This window comes from Lepidochelys kempii, chromosome 3, assembly GCF_965140265.1.
Source record: "Lepidochelys kempii isolate rLepKem1 chromosome 3, rLepKem1.hap2, whole genome shotgun sequence".
NCBI classification, from domain to species: Eukaryota; Metazoa; Chordata; order Testudines; family Cheloniidae; genus Lepidochelys; species Lepidochelys kempii.
In genome coordinates, this window is record NC_133258.1 from 117,271,900 (window position 1) to 117,293,903 (window position 22,004).

Genomic DNA, 22,004 nt, shown 5'->3' on the forward strand with positions numbered 1-22,004 from the left:
TTCCCCCCGCCCCAAGCAGGCCTTACCAGCAAATGCTGTAGCTAGAACTGACAGATCTTATGCTTGGTTATTGTGTACTCTATCCATGTAGAAACTCAGTCATGTGGCATTAGGTTGAGCACAGAGTAGAGATGAGCACACCTCAAAAGGTTCAGTGATGTAAAGTGAAGCCTCAAGATTCACCACTAAGTCAGTTTCATTATTATGACTGTAGTAACCTCCAGAGGCCTCAGTTGAGATCGGAGCCCTATTGTAAGTTCTCTGGGGTAGGGGATGTTTCTTATTAGACAACTCAGGCCTCCCCTTCTGGGGGGGCACAATCTAAAGGGGAGGACATGTGACTGCCCCATGTGTCTCCTCTGCCCAGTGACACCCCCCACACCCTGTGCCGCCATGCTCTCCCTGCCCCACATTACCTGTGGCCGGGGGGGGGTGGGTGGAGAGGAGGAAGGGGGCTCTGTCCTTCTCCTCCTGAGCCTCCCATCTGGCATGTACGCTGCTTTCCCTGGCAGCCGGGTGGGAGCGGGATGGATCCGCTTCTGCCTGAGAGAGCGTGGCTGGGAGGCAGTGGCGGCCCACTCCCTGCCTGGGTTCAGCTTCCGGGGACAGAGGCCTTACAAGCCCAGAGCCTCCTCTGCTCCCTGCCATGTTTCCAGTTCTCTTGGCTCCTGTCCCCAGCAGCTGCAGTGGCAACGGGCCACCCCCTGCCTGGGCCCTGCTCCTGGGGACAGGGACCAAGAGAGCTGGAGCCCCTCCTCGGCATGCTCGGCCCCTGTCCCTGGCAGCTGAGACCCAGAAGGGAGCAGGCCATCGCTGCCTCCCAGCCAGGCTCCCTCGGGCAGAAGCGGCTTCGTCCGGCTCCCTGCCCTGCTGCCGGCGGGAGGGAAGACCTGTGGGAAGGCCCAAAGCCCATGTAGAGGCACAGCACCTTTTTGCAGGTGGTCCTGGCAGATCTCCGCAGCCCCTAAGATCTGTCTGGATCTCACAGGGTCTGTAGGCTGCATCTCTGGCTTTCCCTGTGTACCAAGATAGTGGTGCAACCCTCCCCTCCAGTGGAAAAAATGTGAAGAACCTCCAGGAGGGGACCTACATAGAATTTTCATGGCCCCTTTGTGGCTGCCTCTGAATAGGAACAAGATCTGATCCCAGGTGTCCATTTTACATGAATACTGTTTCAATACTTTCTAAGAATATCCATTATTTTTCTTGTGGGTCTTGTAGCTTGCCCATGTACTGTCATTAAACATTAATTATTTCTGGTGTTAACAATGTCTGCAATTTAAATGAAAGTAAAAGGAGAAATTAAGCTTACATTACTTCTCTATTTTTATGTTTTGTATAAAGAAAACTTCCATAATTGAAACACTAGTAGGCTTATGATGAAATTCTGTCTAGGCATCTGCAACTCCCAGTAAAATAAGTGAGAGCCTCACGCAGCTACCAGAAGGCAACATTTGGTCTGCAATATGTCTAAAGTCTACATCAGTACATAGCTAATTGTAAGCTGGGGGTTAGAATCTTGAATTCTATCATTACTGGATTCTGTCTCTCAAGAAAGGAGACCTAAAATCTGGTAACAACTAAACAGCCTTTCCTTCTGTTCTGTCCTAGTCAGTAAACTGACATAAGTGGTGTTCAAAGGTTTTATAAAAAGAAAAGGAGTACTTGTGGCACCTTAGAGACTAACCAATTTATTTGAGCATAAGCTTTCATGAGCTACAGCTCACTTCATCGGATGCATACTGTGGAAAGTATAGAAGATCTTTTTATACACACAAAGCATGAAAAAATGGGTGTTTACCACTACAAAAGGTTTTCTCTCCCCCACCCTCTCTCCTGCTGGTAATACCTTATCTAAAGTGATCACTCTCCTTACAATGTGTATGATAATCAAGGTGCGCCATTTCCAGCACAAATCCAGGGTTTAACCAGAATGTCTGGTGGGGGGGGAGGGGTAGGAAAAAACAAGGGGAAATAGGTTACCTTGCATAATGACTTAGCCACTCCCAATCTCTATTCAGGCCTAAGTTAATTGTATCCAATTTGCAAATGAATTCCAATTCAGCAGTCTCTCGCTGGAGTCTGGATTTGAAGTTTTTTTGTTGTAATATCGCAACTTTCATGTCTGTAATCGCGTGACCAGAGAGATTTAAGTGTTCTCCGACTGGTTTATGAATGTTATAATTCTTGACATCTGATTTGTGTCCATTTATTCTTTTACGTAGAGACTGTCCAGTTTGACCAATGTACATGGCTGAGGGGCATTGCTGGCACATGATGGCATATATCACATTGGTGGATGTGCAGGTGAACGAGCCTCTGATAGTGTGGCTGATGTTATTAGGCCCTGTGATGGTGTCCCCTGAATAGATATGTGGGCACAGTTGGCAACGGGCTTTGTTGCAAGGATAGGTTCCTGGGTTAGTAGTTCTGTTGTGTGGTACGTGGTTGCTGGTGAGTATTTGCTTCAGGTTGGGGGGCTGTCTGTAGGCAAGGACTGGCCTGTCTCCCAAGATTTGTGAGAGTGTTGGGTCATCCTTCAGGATAGGTTGTAGATCCTTAATAATGCGTTGGAGGGGTTTTAGTTGGGGGCTGAAAGTGACGGCTAGTGATGTTCTGTTATTTTCTTTGTTAGGCCTGTCCTGTAGTAGGTGACTTCTGGGAACTCTTCTGGCTCTGTCAATCTGTTTCTTCACTTCCGCAGGTGGGTATTGTAGTTCTAAGAATGCTTGATAGAGATCTTGTAGGTGTTTGTCTCTGGCTGAGGGGTTGGAGCAAATGCGGTTGTATCGCAGAGCTTGGCTGTAGACAATGGATCGTGTGGTGTGGTCAGGGTGAAAGCTGGAGGCATGTAGGTAGGAATAGCGGCAACCACATACCACACAACAGAACCACTAACCCAGGAACCTATCCTTGCAACAAAGTCCGTTGCCAACTGTGCCCACATATCTATTCAGGGGACACCATCATAGGGCCTAATCACATCAGCCACACTATCAGAGGCTCGTTCACCTGCACATCTACCAATGTGATATATGCCATCATGTGCCAGCAATGCCCCTCTGCCATGTACATTGGTCAAACTGGACAGTCTCTACGTAAAAGAATAAATGTATACAAATCAGATGTCAAGAATTATAACATTCATAAACCATTCGGAGAACACTTTAATCTCTCTGGTCACGCGATTACAGACATGAAAGTTGCGATATTACAACAAAAAAACTTCAAAATCAGACTCCAGCGAGAGACTGTTGAATTGGAATTCATTTGCAAATTTGATACAATTAATTTAGGCTTGAACAGAGACTGGGAGTGGCTAAGTCATTATGCAAGGTAACCTATTTCCCCTTGTTTTTTCCTACCTCCCTCTCCCCCCCGCACCCGACGTTCTTGTTAAACCCTGGATTTGTGCTGGAAATGGCCCACCTTGATTATCATACACATTGTAAGGAGAGTGATCACTTTAGATAAGGTATTACCAGCAGGAGAGTGGGGTGGGGGGAGAGAAAACCTTTTGTAGTGGTAAATACCCATTTTTTCATGCTTTGTGTGTATAAAAAGATCTTCTATACTTTCCATAGTATGCATCCGATGAAGTGAGCTATAGCTCACGAAAGCTTATGCTCAAATAAATTTGTTAGTCTCTAAGGTGCCACAAGTACTCCCTTTCTTTTTGCGAATACAGACTAACACGGCTGTTACTCTGAAAGGTTTTATAAATTCAAATGACACAAGAACTCTCTTCTGTTCAGTATAGAATTATTCACTAGATGTCACTGTTGTCCTTCCCATGATAAACAGCCTAACCACTCATATATATCCTTAGCTACTGTTTTTCTCCTTATATGCAGTCTTGTTGTAGCTGTGTTGGTCCCAGGATATTGGCAAGACAAGGTGGGTGAGGTAATATCTTTATTGGACCAAATTCTGTTGGTGAGAGAGACAAGCTTTTGAGCTTACACAGAGCTGAAGAAGAGCTCTCTCACCAACAGAAGTTGGTCCAATAAAAGATATACCTCACATTATATGGGGGAAGGGGGAGTAACTTCATATTTACTCATAGGCTGCTCTAAATCATTCATTGTGCTGATGAAGGCATGCATAATGCTAGGAAGGAAGACCTAGGACTCAACCATTCCAGTGGTTGTCAGGACTATATTCCTTAGAGTAATTCCTTCAAGATACTGATCTCTAGCATTTTATATCTGTGCCACAGGAGCCATTGCTGTGTCCCTCTACTTGTTCCTCGTGTGTTAGTCTGGAGGTTGGGTGGCTAGTCAAACCTCATTGAAGCTTTGGGGCATGTTAACCACCTTTCATTCAGAATAAATGAGGGAACAGTTAAATATTCCTTTGTTTAGTATTAGCTGAAACAACAGAAGCTATTACTCAAATCACAGACCAGCATGCAGTGCTGGTGTAGGAGCTGAATCATGGCATTTTCTTTGGGGAATGCATGCAAACGCAGAAGCTGGGTATTGTTAAGTGAAGCTTTGGATCTGTGAGCCAGAGAAAGCAGCAGGAATACCAAAGACACTGCAAGGGAATCACTGGTAAGGTGTCCCTGAGAAAGCCAAGAGCCAAGGCTGGAAAGAGGCTTGGAACTGTGAGGAGATAAATTGCTTCCTGTTTGATTCCTACTGTGTTCAGTGAAACAGGACTTAGTACATTCTTTGTCAATAAACAGGATTGCCTCAAAGGCAACAGGATTATCTGTTTGAATCCATCATCAATCTCTCCTTCAGAAAGTTAATATTCATGGCTTGCAGGTTGTTTCTAATCACTCAGGCTAACACGTTTACTTGGAGTTCCTAAGACTACTTAGAGCAGTTCTGGCTGTGGATTTGTGGGTAAGAGATGTTTCAATTTCTTAGTGGTATAGGTGCATATTATGTTGTCTAGGGTTTTGTAGTCTATTTCTCCTAGTATATGATGTTGTGCTCATTTGTGTGGGGATGATACACTGCTTTGGGAGCAATGCACTAATCCACATTTCTGCATAGAGGAGGAGGAGGATGGGATGGGAGTCATTTTAGCCAAAAAAGCAGCCTTCCATTTGCTAAAATGATCCACTGACCTGTAGAACATACTACTAAAGTGATTTTAAATATGTAGCAACTCTAACTTATTTATCAACTTCAGTTTCTCATGTGGGTGAGAAGAAATTAAGGTGTTAATAAAACAGTTGCTCCGGAAAACTTGTATAATAGATAACTGTACCTCAGTATCTCTTAATACTCAGGGAAACAGCGGCAATAAAGTTCTCAACACTTGCATTTAATCTTTTGTATAACAGATTATAAAATGTGTAAAGAACAAAACCAAGTTAAAATAAATAACGTGTGTTTTAGGAGTAACTTGGACTATTTGAGCTGGAAAATTTGTATAAATCTAGTTTGCTTATTTACCATTTATATTACATGTTTACTTTTTGCCCTTCATTTACCTTCTATTATATCAACATAGTACCTGTGTGCCTTACAAAGTAAATATATGTATTGGATTGATAATACATACGGGACCAACAGTATAAAGCTGCAATATCTAGTTTCCAAAAAGAAGTCTTCAGTGAATGTAAAACTGTTTCTGGTTTGTAAAAACCTTTTCACATTTAAAAAATGAAACTTACATTTAAGGGCCTCAACAGCATTTTGGAAATGGAGGTGCTGTACATAATGGTACAGCAAACATAAACAGGCATACTTCACTAGCAGAATCGATTTACTTAGCAGGGTTAGGTATATCATAAATTCCTACATCAAAGGAAAACAAATAGAGGGTTTAGGATTATGCAATAAAGTGGATGCCAGCATTTAATAATAGAGACATTATGTTGTCTTATTCCAAGCAATATATTTAGTTATTACTATTTCCTCTATAGGCAGCCAATATGTTATTGCAACTATTTTCTAACATAGTCTTAATTAAAACTCAAAGGAGCATAGAGGCCAGTTCTGCCCAGATTTACACTCTGTGTGCAATCCAAGGAGCTTGTCCAAACACCGTTCTTATACCATTTTAATTATATCAGTTTAAAACTAGTGTGGTCAAAGGGGTACAACGAGTGATGAGCTGCCAAAATCTTAACAACCGGTTTCCTATAAAAAGTTCTGATTTAAGGGATGTGCCCCAATATGTATTTTTTGTACCAACAGGGTTACCATACGTCCGTATTTTCCCAGACGGTGATTTAAGAACCAAAAAGCCTGACCTGTCTGGGAAAATATGGATGTATGTTAACCCTGCCTAAAGTTCTTTTTTAAAAAGATGGGCCTGAACTAGAAATGAGCTCCATTTCACATGTGTGGGTCCCCGCCACTCCCTGGGGGTGTGCTAGGGTGACCAGATGTCCAAATTTTATAGGTTTCAGAGTAGCAGCTGTGTTAGTCTGTATTCGCAAAAAGCAAAGGAGTACTTGTGGCACTTAGAGACTAACCAATTTATTTGAGCATAAGCTTTCGTGAGCTACAGTTCACTTCATTGGATGCATAAAGTAGAAAGTAGAGGACAGTCCCGATTTTGGGTTCTTTTTCTTATATAGACTTCTATTACCCCCCAACCCCTGTCCTGATTTTTCACACTTGCTGTCTGGTCACCCTAGGGTGTGCACATGTGTGGGTCCCAGCTGCTCCCTGCCCCCCCCCCCCATTGAAGCAGGTGTGCAGGGTTACTGCCCTGGGAACTGCAGGGCACCAGTGGACGTGGGGCCAGCTGCAGACAGGGGCGTGGGGCAGGGCTAGCTGGAGGCAGGGGGTACAGGGCTGGTTGCAGGCAGGGCAGGGGTTGCAGAGCCGGCTGGAGACAGGAGGGTGCGGGGTTGTCTGGAGGCAAGGGGGTGCGGGGCTGGCTGGAGACAGGGGCAGGCTGCGGGCAGGGCAGGGGGTGCGTGCGGCAGGGGTTGGCTAGATACAGGGCAGGGGGTGCGGCAGGGGCTGGCTGCAGGCAGGGGGTACAGGGCGGGCTGGAGACAGGGCAGGGAATCGTGCGGCAGGGGCTGGCTGCAAGCAGGGCAGGGGTTGCATGTGGCAGGGGCTGGCTGCGGGCAGGGCAGGGGGTGTGCGGGGGCTGGAGACAGGGGCTGGCTGCAGGCAGGGGGTACAGCAGGGGCTAACTGGAGGTAGGGGCTGGCTACAGGCAGGGCAGAGGGGGTGCAGGGCTGGCTGGAGATGGGCTGGCTGCGGGCAGGGCAGGGGGTGCATGTGGCAGGGGTTGGCTGGATACAGGGCAGGAGGTGAGGCAGGGGCTGGCTGCAGGCAGGGGGTGCAGGACTGGCTGGAGACAGGGCAGGGGGTGCGTGCAGCAGGGGCTGGCTGCAGGCAGGGAGTGCAGGGGTGGCTGGAGACGGGCTTGCTGCAGGCAGGGGGTGCGGCAGGGGCTGCTGCGGGCAGGGGGTGCAGGGGTGTCTGGAGGCAGGGCAGGGGCTGGCTGCAGGCAGGGTGTGCGGGGGTGGCTGGAGGCAGGGCAGGGGGGCTGGAGGCAGCGGCTAGCTGCAGGCAGGGGGTGTGGGGGTGGCTGGAGGCAGGGCAGGGGGTGGCTGGAGATGGGGGCTGGCTGCGGGCAAGGGGTGCTGGGGGGCTGAAGGAAGGGGCTGGCTGCGGGCAGGGCAAGGGGTGCAGCAGGGGCTGCTGCAGGCGGGGGTGGCTGGAGACGGAGGCTGGCTGCGGGCGGTGGGTGCGGGGGTGGCTGGAGGCAGGGGCTGGCTGCGGGCGGGGGGTGCGGGGGTGGCTGGAGGCAGGGGCTGGCTGCGGGCAGAGGGTGTGGGGGTGGCTGAAGGCAGTGCGGGGGTGGCTGGAGACGGAGGCTGGCTGCGGGCGGGGACGCGGGGGGGCTGGCTGCAGGCAGGGAGTGTGGGGTTGGCTGGAGGCAGGGGGTGGCTGCGGGCAGGGTGGTGGGTGCTCACAGGGAGAGCGGCTCGGAGCAGCCCGAGCAGCAGGATGCAGCCCAGACCCAGCAGAGCAGCCGGGGACCCACCAGGCAGCAGCGGGAGCCCCAGGGCCAGGGGAGCAGCAGCAGCAGCAACAGGGCTCGTGCCCAGGGCCAGGCTGCAGCCCACATGGCTCCCGCAGCGCAGCGCCCCCGGCGGCCGGAGGAGGAATTGCATCACTTCCCGGCCGGAGCCCATCAAAGCCTCAGCGCCCCCTGTAGGGAAGCGGGTTAACAACTGGTTCTAAAACTGCTTCAAAATTTAACAACCGGTTCCAGCTCACCACTGGGTACAACCCCATGATGTGCCTGCAGTTACACTGGTATAAAGCTACTTATATTGACATAGCTTACTCCCCAAAATGAAGAGGAATAAGCTATCCCAGTATAATGTATCTGGATAGCAATATAACTGTGCCAACAGTATGAGATGCTCTCTATTTTGGGTTTAAAAACAAACAAACCCCTAACTGAAAGTTAAATTGGTACAAAAACTGTGTGTCGGGAGGACCAGGCTGGAGCTAAACTAGCTTTTCAGTTGTGACTGAGTAGTGCTACTCATGGAATCACTCAGTAAATGGAAACTAAGCTCTGTGTGTTTGGTTCTCCATGCTTGCCACCTGCCAGACCTTTTGTAACATAGGAAGTTGTTTTTAGGTTGACAGGCGGGGGAGAACTTTTTGATAAAGTCACATTAGTGTAGGCAAGACCCCTGCTTCCTGCAGGCAAGACTTCCTGCTACTATCCATGACTGTGACTCAAGAGTACTTGGGTTGTAAACTAGGGGAAATTCACCAGGAACTCAATGGACAGTGCATGTTTCAAAACGTCACTCTAATTTTTTTGATTTGGTTACAGATCTTAAAAGAAATGTTAGTACTCTGAAACAACCCCGGCTATGGTAGACTGTTCCTTATTCTAGTATTCCTTTAAAAAAAAATTGAGGTACCACTAGCAAACAAAGTTAAAGTAGACATTATAAAGTGTGTGCTAAGACTGCAGCAGGAAGATGCTGCTGTTCTTTTTCAAAATCAGATCTCATTCATTTTATCAAGTATCTACTATAGTCTACAAATAAAAATACCTTGTAATATTTTTATGGTCATTGATCTTCAGTAAGTGCTTTACCCCTTCACCCTCATTAACCTTTGGTGTTTCATGAGGGGACACTCATACAAGGATTATGACAATTTCAGATTGTCAAAACATTGTAAACTCTATTGGGATGATGGGTAAAGCTGAGGGGATATTGTTATGCATGAAGATGTTAATAGCTGTCATCAACAGATTCTTTGATCTACAGATAACTTGACCTGGTTGAAGCTGATGAGCTGCTGATCAGATCCCAGGGGCTCTGTGTTCCCCATTTCCCCCTTCTGGTTTTCTGACGTTCCCCAAAATCCAGGAGGATTCTGCCTTTTGATGCCTCACCAGCAACCACACACCACACAACAGAATCACTAACCCAGGAACCTATCCTTGCAACAAAGCCCGTTGCCAACTGTGACCACATATCTATTCAGGGGTCACCACCATAGGGCCTAATCACATCAGCCACACTATCAGAGGCTCGTTCACCTGCACATCTACCAATGTGATATATGCCAACATGTGCCAGCAATGCCCCTCTGCCATGTACATTGGCCAAACTGGACAGTCTCTACATAAAAGAATAAATGGACACAAATCAGATGTCAAGAATTATAACATTCAAAAACCAGTTGGAGAACACGTCAATCTCTCTGGTCACTCAATTACAGACCTAAAAGTGGCAATACTTCAACAAAAAACCTTCAAAAACAGACTCCAGTGAGAAACTGCTGAATTGGAATTAATTTGCAAACTGGACACCATTAAATTAGGCTTAAATAAAGACTGGGAGTGGATGGGTCATTACACAAAGTAAAACTATTTCCCCATGCTAATTTTTCCCCCTACAGTTACTCATACCTTCTTGTCAACTGTTGGAAATGGGCCATCCTGATTATCACTACAAAAGGTTTTTTTTCTCCTGCTGATAATAGCTCACCTTAATTGATTAGTCTCATTATAGTGGGTATGGCAACACCCATTTTTTCATGTTTTTCTGTGTGCATGTGTGTGTGTGTGTGTGTGTATGTGTGTGTATATATATATATAATCTTCCAATGAAGTAGGTTTTAGCTTATGCTCAAATAAATTTGTTAGTCTCTAAAGTGCCATAAGTACTCCTCGTTCGTTTTGCTGATACAGACTAACACAGCTACCACTCTGAAAGAAATTATATATTGTTTCCCATAGAATTAAGCAGATATTAAGCAGAATTAAGCAGTTTCTGTACTTATAAATCCCAAACCATATCTAACTGCTGAATGTTACACAGTAACAGAGTCACTTCTTAACATTTTCTATAGTAACAGTCTAATCTTTCATATATATATATATCTTTCTTATATACATTATCTAATCTTTCTTATATATTGTACCTTCTCTCTGTCATTATCTTAAATGCCCTGATGTCCAGCTGCCTCTGAGCCATGGTGTTGTTGCTTTATCAAGTACTGCGACCACTAGGCCCTTCTGTCTGTTCCCAGTTGCTGTGGAGGCCTGAGCATGCCTGTGCAAATGTTTATTCCCCCTCCTATTTCAGAGAATTTCTCTCTCTACCATAAAGTATACAATGGGGCACCCGAACCATACCTTGTAATCTAGTGTGGGACATGACCCACTTCACTGAGGAAGTGAATGGTAGGAAGACATCAGATTGCATTGTATGTGGACCTGGGATCAGCAAGGGGCAAGGATAGGGTAACCTGATGACTTTTGGGAGATAGGAAATGGGAAAAGCTACCTGGCTAGTTCTAATGAAATTTGGACAGAATCCTGGCTTAGCTAGAATTGGCTTGGGGGGGCCGACAAAATCCTGGAGTGATTTTAGCTCTTGGCAGCAACTGGTGTGCAGCATATATTCTAACAAAATAAAGGGGATGGCAGGTATAACAGGTGCATTCTGTTTGCATTTACCAAAATACAGAGCATCGATAAACAGTTAATTTGTAAATACAAACATTGTGAAGGGAATGTTCTGCAGTTAATGAGCACTCTGACTTTTGTATCATGCCAACTGTGATAGGTGAGTTTTAAACTGTATTTGTTGAACAAAACAAACCTCAGCCATTCCCTTATTCTTTGTCTTCTGCACTTTTGTAAAGATAGCTCTCATGGTGGAGCTACATTAAACCTGGTGCTGGACCAATGATGCTGCAAGAGATTTTGTTCATTTTTATATTCACCGGAGGTAAGACTAATCCATGGGATACATATACTTAATTCATTTTACTCAGTTTAGTGTGGGATGTTGTGCTCTGAGCTTTGATACAAAGGGTTATCTAGAGCCCCATCTGGCATTGATTTCATCGTTGTATATTTGTTTAAAAAACCTACAATGGATGTATGTTCTCCTAGGGCTCATTTGTTTACTTTAAAGGAATAAAAAATACTTGAATAAAACAATGGGAAAGGATTTCATCTACTACCCTTCTTATTTATCTGAGACAATGAAGAGAACAATGGATCAAATGAGGCTTTCATCTTTTCCGTTCACCTTTTGAGGCTTGAATGACTCTGTTGAAGTCAGTAGTGTCATATCTGTTTGTCTGATGGGATTGGCAAATGGACTCCTGTTTTTGCAGCCTCTGATATCAAGTTTGTTATTCCATGCTAAACGTCTGAGATATACAAGAGAGTTGGAGCTTTGTCCTGGCAGGCAAGAGAGAAGAGGTGGAGGTAAGCGGAAGACCAGGAGAGCCAAATCATCAATTGTAAAGAACTGGCATGCCTGGCTGCCAACCAGTCTGTTTAAAAAACCAACAACAACAAAAAATAAAGTAATAAGCTGCATTTTCAGTCCAAGGTATCTCCAGCATTCTTATTTAAGGCTTTACTACTGTTTGTTTGCCTGCTGTTTTATAATCAACACAGTCCTGAATAGGTGTTTCTTTAAAATGTGGGAGTTATAGCAGAAAGTACCACTGAATTCTCCACCAATTCTCCATAAAAGTCCCCCCTAACTGAAATGTTTTTAACACTTGAACCCACTTAAAAAAGGTTTATTTTAATAAATGGAATTGAGTGATTAATCCCTCTTTTACTTTCATAAGTGTTTCTTCACTATACATATATTAATATAGTTACATTTAGTTCTTATTGCAGTTTGAGCACTTCTACAGAAAAAATGTTTCCACACGCTACCACCCAGAATCCTATGAATATTGACAAATATATCTAGAATTACTTAGAATCTGTCTGGATGCAGGTTCTCCCATCTTTATTTTATTTGCATGCTGAGATCATGAGGGTACTTTCAGTTAGAGCTTTCATAATGCCTCTATCTTGTTGCAACCAAACAGATGATTGCTATAGCAAACCTGCCTTCTGACCTGCAGTTTAGAGAGCTTTCTTGATAGAGAGGAGTAGAAGCAAATGTGGCATATGAAACAGTAACAAACAGTGTTTACTTACCTGGCTACTAAAGCTTAAAAGCAGTGCAGAGATAAAAAACTTTGAGACTGGGGCTCTGTCTAAACTAAGACAGTTTTAGAAACACTGAACTAATGGAAGCAACGTTGGGAACTTTAGTGTGGGTATGGTTAGACTGCCAGAACAGTTGCCAGCATCATGTTTTCTAAACCTTCTGGGAGCAAGTTGAAATGAACTGGTGCTGAAAACACTTTCTAATTCCCTGTGACATAAACATGCAATTCCCTTTGAATTCATGGGAATCCCATGTGTACGCATCTGAGGGCAGAATTTGGCCTCTAAGTTAAGGATGTTTCAAGTTTTGAATGTATTTGGGGGGGATCAAAGTCATCACAGTGTGACTTCAGCAATGTCATGACAGGAAGCCTGTGGGATGACAGCATCACACATTGCTGCAACATCAAGATGTTAAGATTGGATGAGGTTTGAGAGGGTGGGACGTGAAGACTAACTTTGCTAGCGGCTCTCAAAATACTAATGCCCATTAGACTAGCATGGATGACTGTGGTCACAAGTACACAAGAAAGATAGTCTTATTTATCCCTTCCCTCTCTAGAAGGGCAAACACCACATTTCTGTGCCTCCTGGTACGTTAAGGGAAGCTTTCTTACAGAAAGGCATATGTAAATATTACCCAATTTCCTCCAAAGAAGAATTGGGATGTCTGCAAAAAGCCAAGAAAAAGCTGCCCTTAGCCACTGGACTACAGTCCTATTTCTCTCCCTCTCTCTTGCCCGATGAGTGTTCCAATGTGGATAAATCATTAAATGGTCATTAGGTTAGAGAGAGAGAGTGGGAATGAGTCTGTAGCCAAGTGGTCAGGGCACCCACCTGGGAGATCCTGGATCCAGTTCCTCTGCTCCAAGCACTCTTTACCCACAGTAGAACAGCTTCAACAGGAGAGAGACAGAGAGCCCCTGCATCAGAATATCCCATAGCCCAGCGGTTAGAGAACTCTCCTAAGAGGTGGGACATCCCCAGTTGAATCCTTTCTTATCCTCTGCAGAGATGGGGGAATTGAACCTGGGTCTCTCTATGCCAGGCAAGTGCTCTAACCACTGGGCTAAAAGTTATAAGGTAGCATCACCAACATCTCCTTCTCTGCTGGCCAGATTTTGAATGGGACCACCTGATCCAGTAGGCATGTTTAGAGGCCGCCTATTGGATTGGCCCCTGCATGTGAGAGAGGTGGTCAAATGCCTATCTTTGCCCTGTTCATGATTCGCTCAGGGGGGAGAGAGAGAGGCAGCAGAGCATATACTCCGAGGTAGAAACTTAGGCACCGAGGGTACTTCTACTGTGAAGTTTAGGTGCTGAGTGAGTTTAGGCACCTACAGGGTTTGGCTGCAGTTTTGTGGATTGTAGTGGAGCCAAAACTGGGACTTAGGTGCCTAAGTCTGGGCTTTAGGCACCTAAGTATCTTTGTAGATCGCAAATTAAAATTGTCTGTCTAAATGTATTAGAGAGAACGTCATCCAGTAGGGTCGGGGGCATGGTCCATGTGTCTTGAAGTGGGTTTTTGCCTGTTCCTCTGCTCCCCTTTTAGCCAATGTGCACTCACCTGTGCTGGAACTGCTCATAAGGATTCTGCAAAGGCAGCTATGTGGGAGTTTTGTGGTTACTTCAAGGCCAGATTCAATGCAATTGCAAAACTATGCTGCTTTTGTCGTGTGGTATTCCACCAATTTTGTGGGCAAAAGCTCAGAATTCCAGCCTACCTTTGTTTAAAAAACAAACTAGTATCCTATAACAGTAATATGTTTAGAATTACTTCAATATTAGTTTTAGAATGTTTTCCAAATTGGTATACTTATTAATGAAATAAACTAATAATTTTATTAGCTATGACTGATATAACTAATCCAATGTAAAGTCTCAATAGCAATTCAAATTGATCTCTTGTTAAAACTATCAGATTTTCATAGGAAAAGAGAGAACAAAACAGAAGCAATGGTACTGTCCTGAACAGCATAGTAAGTTGCCTTCATATGTGAGAACTACGTTTGGAGAAGAGATCAAATTCTGTCATCGGATGCCAGCACATGACCAGAAGAGAAGAATTGGCACTTAGTCCACTGTTGGACACTATAGAAAATCCTTATATATATTTTACTTCAAGTGAACCTGCCTTTAGAAATACTTCAGTATGTTTCTATAATGAGGCTCTTAGAAGTGTGGTTTCACTCTGGATCTGTAAAAATGGCATTGCAAGATTTCATGTTTGTCTTAAGAATGTATATAATAATATTCTACGATTGTCACTCTGAAGCCTAAAATGTCTGAGTCAGTATGAAGTGATGGAAAGAGCTACAAGCATGGTTGAGGGTTCTTTTTGTTCAGAATATCACCAGATTTAATCATCACTGGGATTTGGGGGTTGTTACTGTCCAAGTTTTAATTTGTCAGCTATTTTGACTTTACAAATTACAACTGTGCAGCGTACAGCTACAGTAAAGCATGTTTAATGTATTTATGCCACGCCAAGAGTCCTAGACTATTGTGGTATCACAGGAAAGTCAATAAATCACTACCCTTATTCAACAGTGAATTTGCATGCAACAATTTAATGGTTGTATCAGGGAGATTGCACAGATGGTGGATTACTTGGCTCAGCTGCCACACCCAGCCCTGGTTTAGAAGCTACTAGTTTTATCTAACATTTACTTGGTTTACGATTAAAATAACTTTTTTTTCTGTCAGCCCTGCAGCCTTAAATTGGAATATGAAAGTCAAACAGAGTTCCGTCTGGCTCATATAATCCGTAATAAAGATTCTCTATGCTGAACTGTTGTACAGGTCTGAGGGCAATCCAAAGATGCGAGCAAAGTTTAAGTGGGTGTACCTCAGAACAGAGTCTGGACAATGGGCAGTGGGTATTAACGGCCAGGGCAGGCTAAGCCTCCCCTGACCTAGGCCATGGCCCACTCATGTTCCCGCGGGAGCCCTGCCATCCCTCCCCCTTTACCCAGAAACCAGTAGGGGCTCAGCTTCAGCCAGCAACCTGGAGCTCAGGCCTGTTGGCAGCCAACAGTAGTGCTCAAGCTGGCAAGGGTGAGGGTCGGGCCAGTGGCCTGGCCCAGCGATGGCAGGGGGCCAGTCGACATGGCTGGGGCTGGTAGGCCAGGGCTCCTCTGGTCGCAAGGGGTGGGTTGGTCTCGGGGCTCCTCTGGTAGCAGGGGGTAGGGCTTGGGGTGGAACAGGCAGGGTTGGAGGGTTAGCCTCCCCGAAGTGAGGGGGTGGGGGGTTTCACCTGTTGCCCATGGTCTGGACCTGCAGTTAAATCTTACTGAAAAATTCTAATACTGCACAGTTTATAACAGAATCTCGCTCACTCCCTAGTAAAAACTTCTGAGTTGTTAGCTATGAATCTGGAAGCAAATATGGAAGCTGTCTAAAATCCTACCTGCCACATGGGGCCACAACAGTGGTACCCCTAACTCACCCAGCAATATCGTTAATCTATCCAGCTACACACTCAGTCCAGCAGAGGAGTCTGTCCTATCTCGGGGACTCTCTTTTTGCCCCACCACCCCCACAAACATGATACAGTTCTGCGGTGATCTGGAAGCCTACTTTTGCCGTCTCCGACTCAAAGAATACTTTCAAGATAACACTGAACAGCGCACTGATACACAGATACCCTCCCACCAACAGCACAAGAAGAAGAACTCCACATGGACTCCTCCTGAGGGACGAAATGATAGTCTGGACCTATACATAGAATGCTTCTGCCGACATGCACAGGCAGAAATTGTGGAAAAACAACATTGCTTGCCTCATAACCTAAGTCGTGCAGAACGCAATGCCATCCACAGCCTCAGAAACAACCCTGACATTATAATCAAAGAGGCTGATAAAGGAGGTGCTGTTGTCATCATGAACAGATCTGACTACCAAAAGGAGGCTGTCAGACAACTTTCCAATACCAAATTCTACAGGCCACTTTCCTCAGATCCCACTGAGGAATACACTAAGAAACTGCACCATCTACTCAGGACACTCCCTACAATAACACAGGAACAAATCAACATACCCTTAGAGCCCCGACCAGGGCTATCCTATCTACTACCCAAGATCCACAAACCCGGAAATCCTGGACGCCCCATCATCTCGGGCATTGGCACTCTCACTAAAGGACTGTCCGGATATGTGGACTCTCTACTCAGACCCTACGCCACCAGCACTCCCAGCTATCTCTGTGACACCACTGATTTCCTGAGAAAACTACAATGCATTGGTGATCTTCCAGAAAACACCATCCTAGCCACCATGGACCTAGAGGCTCTCTACACAAACATCTCACACACAGATGGAATACAAGCTGTCAGGAACAGTATCCCTGATGATGCCACAGCACAACTGGTTGCTGAGCTCTGTAACTTTATCCTCATGCACAATTATTTCAAATTTGGTGACCATATATACCTCCAGAACAGTGGCACTGCTATGAGCACCCACATGGCCCCACAATATGCCAACATTTTTATGGCTGACCTGGAACAACGCTTCCTCAGCTCTCGTCCACTCACGCCCCTTTTCTACCTACGCTACACTGATGACATCTTCATCATCTGGACCCATGGGAAGGAAACCCTGGAAGAATTCCACCATGATTTCAACAGCTTCCACCCCACCATCAACCTCAGCCTGGACCAATCTACCCGGGAGGTCCACTTCCTAGACACCATGGTGCAAGTAAGTGACGGTCACATTAACACCACCCTATACCAAAAATCCACTGACCGCTATGCCTACCTTCATGCCTCCAGCTACCATCCCGGACACACCACACGATCCATTGTCTACAGCCAAGCGCTGAGGTACAACCGCATTTGCTCCAACCCCTCAGACAGAGATCAACACTTACTAGATCTTCACCAAGCATTCTCAAAACTAGGATACCTGCATGAGGAAATAAGAAAACAGAGCCGACGTTTACCAAGAAGCCTACTGCCGCGAGACAAGCGCAAGAAAGAAACCAACAGAACTCCACTGGCCATCACATACAGTCCACAGCTAAAACCTCTCCAACGCATCATCAGTGATCTACAACCCATCCTGGACAACGATCCCTTGCTTTCATAGGCCTTGGGAGGCAAGCCAGTCCTAGCCCACAGACAACCCACCAACCTGAAGCATATTCTCACCAGCAATGACACACTGCACCATAGTAACTCTAACTCAGGAACCAACCCATGCAACAAACCTCGATGCCAACTCTGCCCACATATCTACACCAGCGACACCATCATAGGACCTAACCAGATCAGCCACACCATCACCGGTTCATTCACCTGCATGTCCACCAATGTAATATACGCGATTATGTGCCTCTGCTATGTACCTCAGCCAAACTGGACAGTCCCTACGTAAAAGGATAAATGGACACAAATCAGATATTAGGAATGGCAATATACAAAAACCTGTAGGAGAACACTTCAATCTCCCTGGACACACAATAGCAGATTTAAAGGTAGCCATCCTGCAGCAAAAAAACTTCAGGACCAGACTTCAAAGAGAAACTGCTGAGCTTCAGTTCATTTGCAAAGTTGACACCATCAGCTCAGGATTAAACAAAGACTGTGAATGGCTAGCCAACTACAAAAGCAGTTTCTCCTACCTTGGTGTTCACACCTCAACTGCTAGAAGAGGGCCTCATCCTCCCTGATTGAACTAACCTCGTTTTTTTTTTAACACAAAAAGTGATGTCTGTTGGTAAATGCTAAATATTTTTTCTGTTCTTACTAGTTTTTCTTTTCTTTTTGTTTCGCCTTAGTGAGTGTCACCCTCTTTATAATAGGTTTCTGTAGGGTCATCAAGTAGTAGTGCTTTACACATGGAAGGAAGGGAGAGGAAATTGACTAGAATTCTAGTCAGTATTCTTTTTCTGCAATCCTTCCACATATGCAAAGCTTTATCTACTTGATGCAAGGAAGAAACTTGAAGTTAAAGTACTAGGATTAGTCATCTTCCTTCTGCTGCTAGCTCAAATTAAAATACTAATCAGTTTTAAAAAGTAGCTCAATAAGACCTACAAGTGACCTCAGCCTCCTCAGTTACCAAGTTGTATATTAAATAAAAAATTGACATTTTAATATCATTCATTAACAGTGTAAAACTTTTAGGGTTATAATTTCACCGTGTGCATGGGGTTTAGGATCTGTGTACACGCATATGTGCACAGCTTAGAGGGAACAGTGACTCAGACCTAGCCAGGGCTTTTTTTTTTTTTTTAAAAAAGGTTTACTTTATTATTTTGTATTGGAAAAGGGTCCTATTCTACTAAAATGCTGTACCCAGACACTCTACACTGCAACTTTGTTCATCCTTCAATGATTTTTTCATGTTCTTTTTAGCGACTACTAGCATTGTTTCAAGGAAGGGCTGTCTGAAAAGGATACTATCTCTTTTTAAATGCATTCATGACATCATTGTTGCACTAGCAACTCAATTTCACTTTACAATCATTTTAGCTCAGTTTCTGCCTCAAAGTTCATCTTGATCTTTAACAATTCTCCTCTGCAGTTTTATAAAACATTTTTCTCCCTCCTTCCCCACTGACCACATTTCAGTCCTTAAGTACAGAATGAAATGCCCTCTTGTATCATTCACTAATACACATAAATCTAATTTGATGTAGTATAACAGAGGCTCTAAATGACTCACAGTAGTAGCCTCTAATCGCGAAAGCCAAAAAGTGGTGGTGGTGGTGAAAACATTGTGGAAAGGCACTGGACTTTTTCTGCTTGGTCTCAGCAACTGGTGGGTGTGGTCTATTTGGGGGGAGGGATAGCTCAGTGGTTTGAGCATTGGCCTGCTAAACCCAGGGTTGTGAGTTCAATATAGGAGGCTATTTAGGGATCTGGGGCAAAAATTGCGGGATTGGTCCTGCTTTGAGCAGGGGCTTGGACTAGACGACCTCCTGAGGTCCCTTCCAACCCTGATATACTATGAAAGCACAGTGTGCCTGGTGCAGCCATCTACAATCCCAGGGCGTCAGCAGGCAGTTCTTGCTCGGTTGTTCTTGGCCAAAATTCCCCCTTGTCTCGGGGTTAGGTAGTGTGTTCCCCCCGGTGTTCCCCTCCCCGAGGAGCGTGCAGGGACGTGGTGCGGAGAATGCAGCCGACGGATGGGGCGCCGCCATAGGAAATGTTAAAGGGTCGGGGGAGAAGTTAAGTTTCTCCTCACACGAAATAATCCGGGCTCTGTCTCCTTCCCTTTACCCCCAGCCCCCCGCTTTCCCATCACACCCGCGGGGCTACAGAACGAATTGCCTGGGCAGCAACATGAGATGACGGACCCTCTTCTTTCTGGCCGCAGTACTCAGCCTCCCGCTGCAGGAGGCGCACACCCCCAAAAGAGCAAGCGCTCTTGCTAGAGCGGACCCAGAGCGACGTTCTGGACACCACCTCGATGGTCGCTGCTCTGCGAGGGCCGGGCTGGTGCGCGCGCGACCGCCAGGGGCCGCTCTGGCCGCCGCCTCCGCTGCTCTCGGCTCCCCCGAGCTGCGCTGCCTGGAGCCCGTGTGTCCGCCATATTGGTGCCCGCGCTGCCTGCCTCTGCAGCTGCTGCGCCGTCTCCCTCCATCTCGTCCCGGCCAGGCCGAGCCCGGGAAGCCGGCGGCGCAGGGCGGGAAGCGGCGCGAGGCGGCTGAGCGGAGCAGGGAGGAGACGGCAACGAGCGGGCCCCGGGTCCCGCGGCCCCTGCGCCACCCGCCATGGCGAGAAGGCCCGGCGGACCCTGAGAGACACCAGCCCCCTCACCGGCCCAGCCCAGCCGCCATCAGCGGAGACGAGCCGCCCGGCCCCCGCCTCTGCCTCAACATGGAGGCCGTGAAAGCCTTTAACAGCGAGGTCAGTAGCCGCTGCCGGGGATGGGAGCGGGCGAGCGGGAGGCGCCCCTGGGCCTGGTTCCCTTCGCTGCGTGCGCGACTCGCCCGGCCGCCACCCCTGTGGGGCTGTGCCTGGGGGAGCGCGGGAGGAATCGTCCCTCCTCGGTTTCGGGTGGGCTAAGGGCTTCCCGCTCGGTGGTGGCGGGGGGGGGGGAATCTCTCTGCCTCGGGGGAGGAAGGACGGGGCTTCTCCCCCTGTCTGACGGCAGGGGCGTGCCACTGCCAGGGAGAGGGCGCAGCGCGGAAATCCCGTCCTTGCCTACGGGTCTTGGGGAGAGGGACGGGGAGGGTCTATGTGCAGGTGGGATGGGGAGAATGGAAGGGAGATTTCTCCTCGGGATTTATTTTCTATAGCTGGGGGGATGGTTGGCGGCGTCTAACAGCACACCACCACACGAAGTTAAGCGGGTTGTACTAAGAGGGAAGGGAATCCACTGGTTTCTCCAGGCCATGCAGGTCTCTCTCCTCCATTGAAGCTCTCATGTTTTCTGTCGCTCTTTCTTTCCGTTGTTACACACACATCCGCACACCTCAACACCTCTTAGATCAGGGGTAGTTAATTATTTTTTGTCCAGGTCCAAATTCAGGGTCAAGGTCTCATCAAGGTCTAGACTCCAGAGAAAATAACAAAAAAAACCTAACAGTAATGATAATAAGTAAATAAAAAGATTTCGTAGTCCATTCAAAAGCATCTGGTGGTCTGGATTTGGCCCACAGGCTACCTATTGACTACCCCTGCCTTAGACACTTTAATGGATTTAATTTTTAATCAGGGAATAATCTGAAGATTCAGAGGGTTTTCTTGGTAGCTGAAAGTGGTATTTCTACTGCAGTTAAACCAAGAACATATTTCCCCATCTTTGTTTCATAGCTCTTATGTGGGATATCAAGACATCATCTACATTGGAAATGGTAGAAAAGGTCTCTAGATTTGCACCTGCCAGTAAAGATATTGAAGCAGTATCCTAGTTTTTCTTTGAGGCCAGTAACCAAATGTGCTGTTAAAGTGCAGGATCAGAGTCTGGGTCACCTTATTTTGCTCTTGGCCATTGCAGGAGTAGATAGTCAAGTTAAAAAGTTACATTTGTAATGAGGAGGGAAATTTGATTTCCTGTTGTGAGGCCAACAGGAGATTTGATTATTCATATTTGAAAGCTGATATGTGGTAAATGAAAACTAGTAAAGGTAGTTAAACAGCTGTAATTTCCCATACCTGTTTATGTACATGTAAGAAAAAAATTTGTGTTTGTAATGGTCTTTTAAATCAGTGGCTCTCAACCTTTCCAGACTATTGTACCTCTTTCAGGCGTCTGATCTTTCTTGCCCCCCAAGTTTCACCTCACTTAAAAACTATTTACAAAATCAGATATAAAAATAAAGTCTCACCGCACACCATTATTGAAAAATTGCTTGCTTTCTAATTTTTACCATATAATTATAAAATAGATTGGAATATAAATATTGTACTTACATTTCTGTGTATAGTATATAGAGCAGTATAAACAAGTCATTGTCTGTATGAAATTTTAGTTTGTACTGACTTCGTTAGTGCTTTTTATGTAGCCTGTTGTAAAATTAGGCAAATGTTTAGGTGAGCTGATGTACTCTGTGGAAGACCTCTGTGTACCCCCAGAGGTACTCATATCCGTGTTCAAGAACCACTATTTTA

General features: G+C 45.9%; 1 protein-coding gene across 2 annotated transcripts in view; it reads left to right on the forward strand.

Moving 5' to 3' along the window:
* Positions 1-19,762: 19,762 nt before the first annotated feature.
* SCAF8 (SR-related CTD associated factor 8) overlaps positions 19,763-22,004 on the forward strand; it is a 133,962-nt gene continuing 131,720 nt past the window's right edge. The window contains exon 1 of one of the 2 annotated variants that reach the window (XM_073337718.1): positions 19,763-20,297. In XM_073337718.1, the coding sequence (XP_073193819.1) occupies positions 20,268-20,297 (30 nt within the window). In that variant the 5' untranslated portion in view covers positions 19,763-20,267. The remainder of the gene's footprint in view (positions 20,298-22,004) is intronic. The other variant, XM_073337716.1, reaches the window with a different exon arrangement.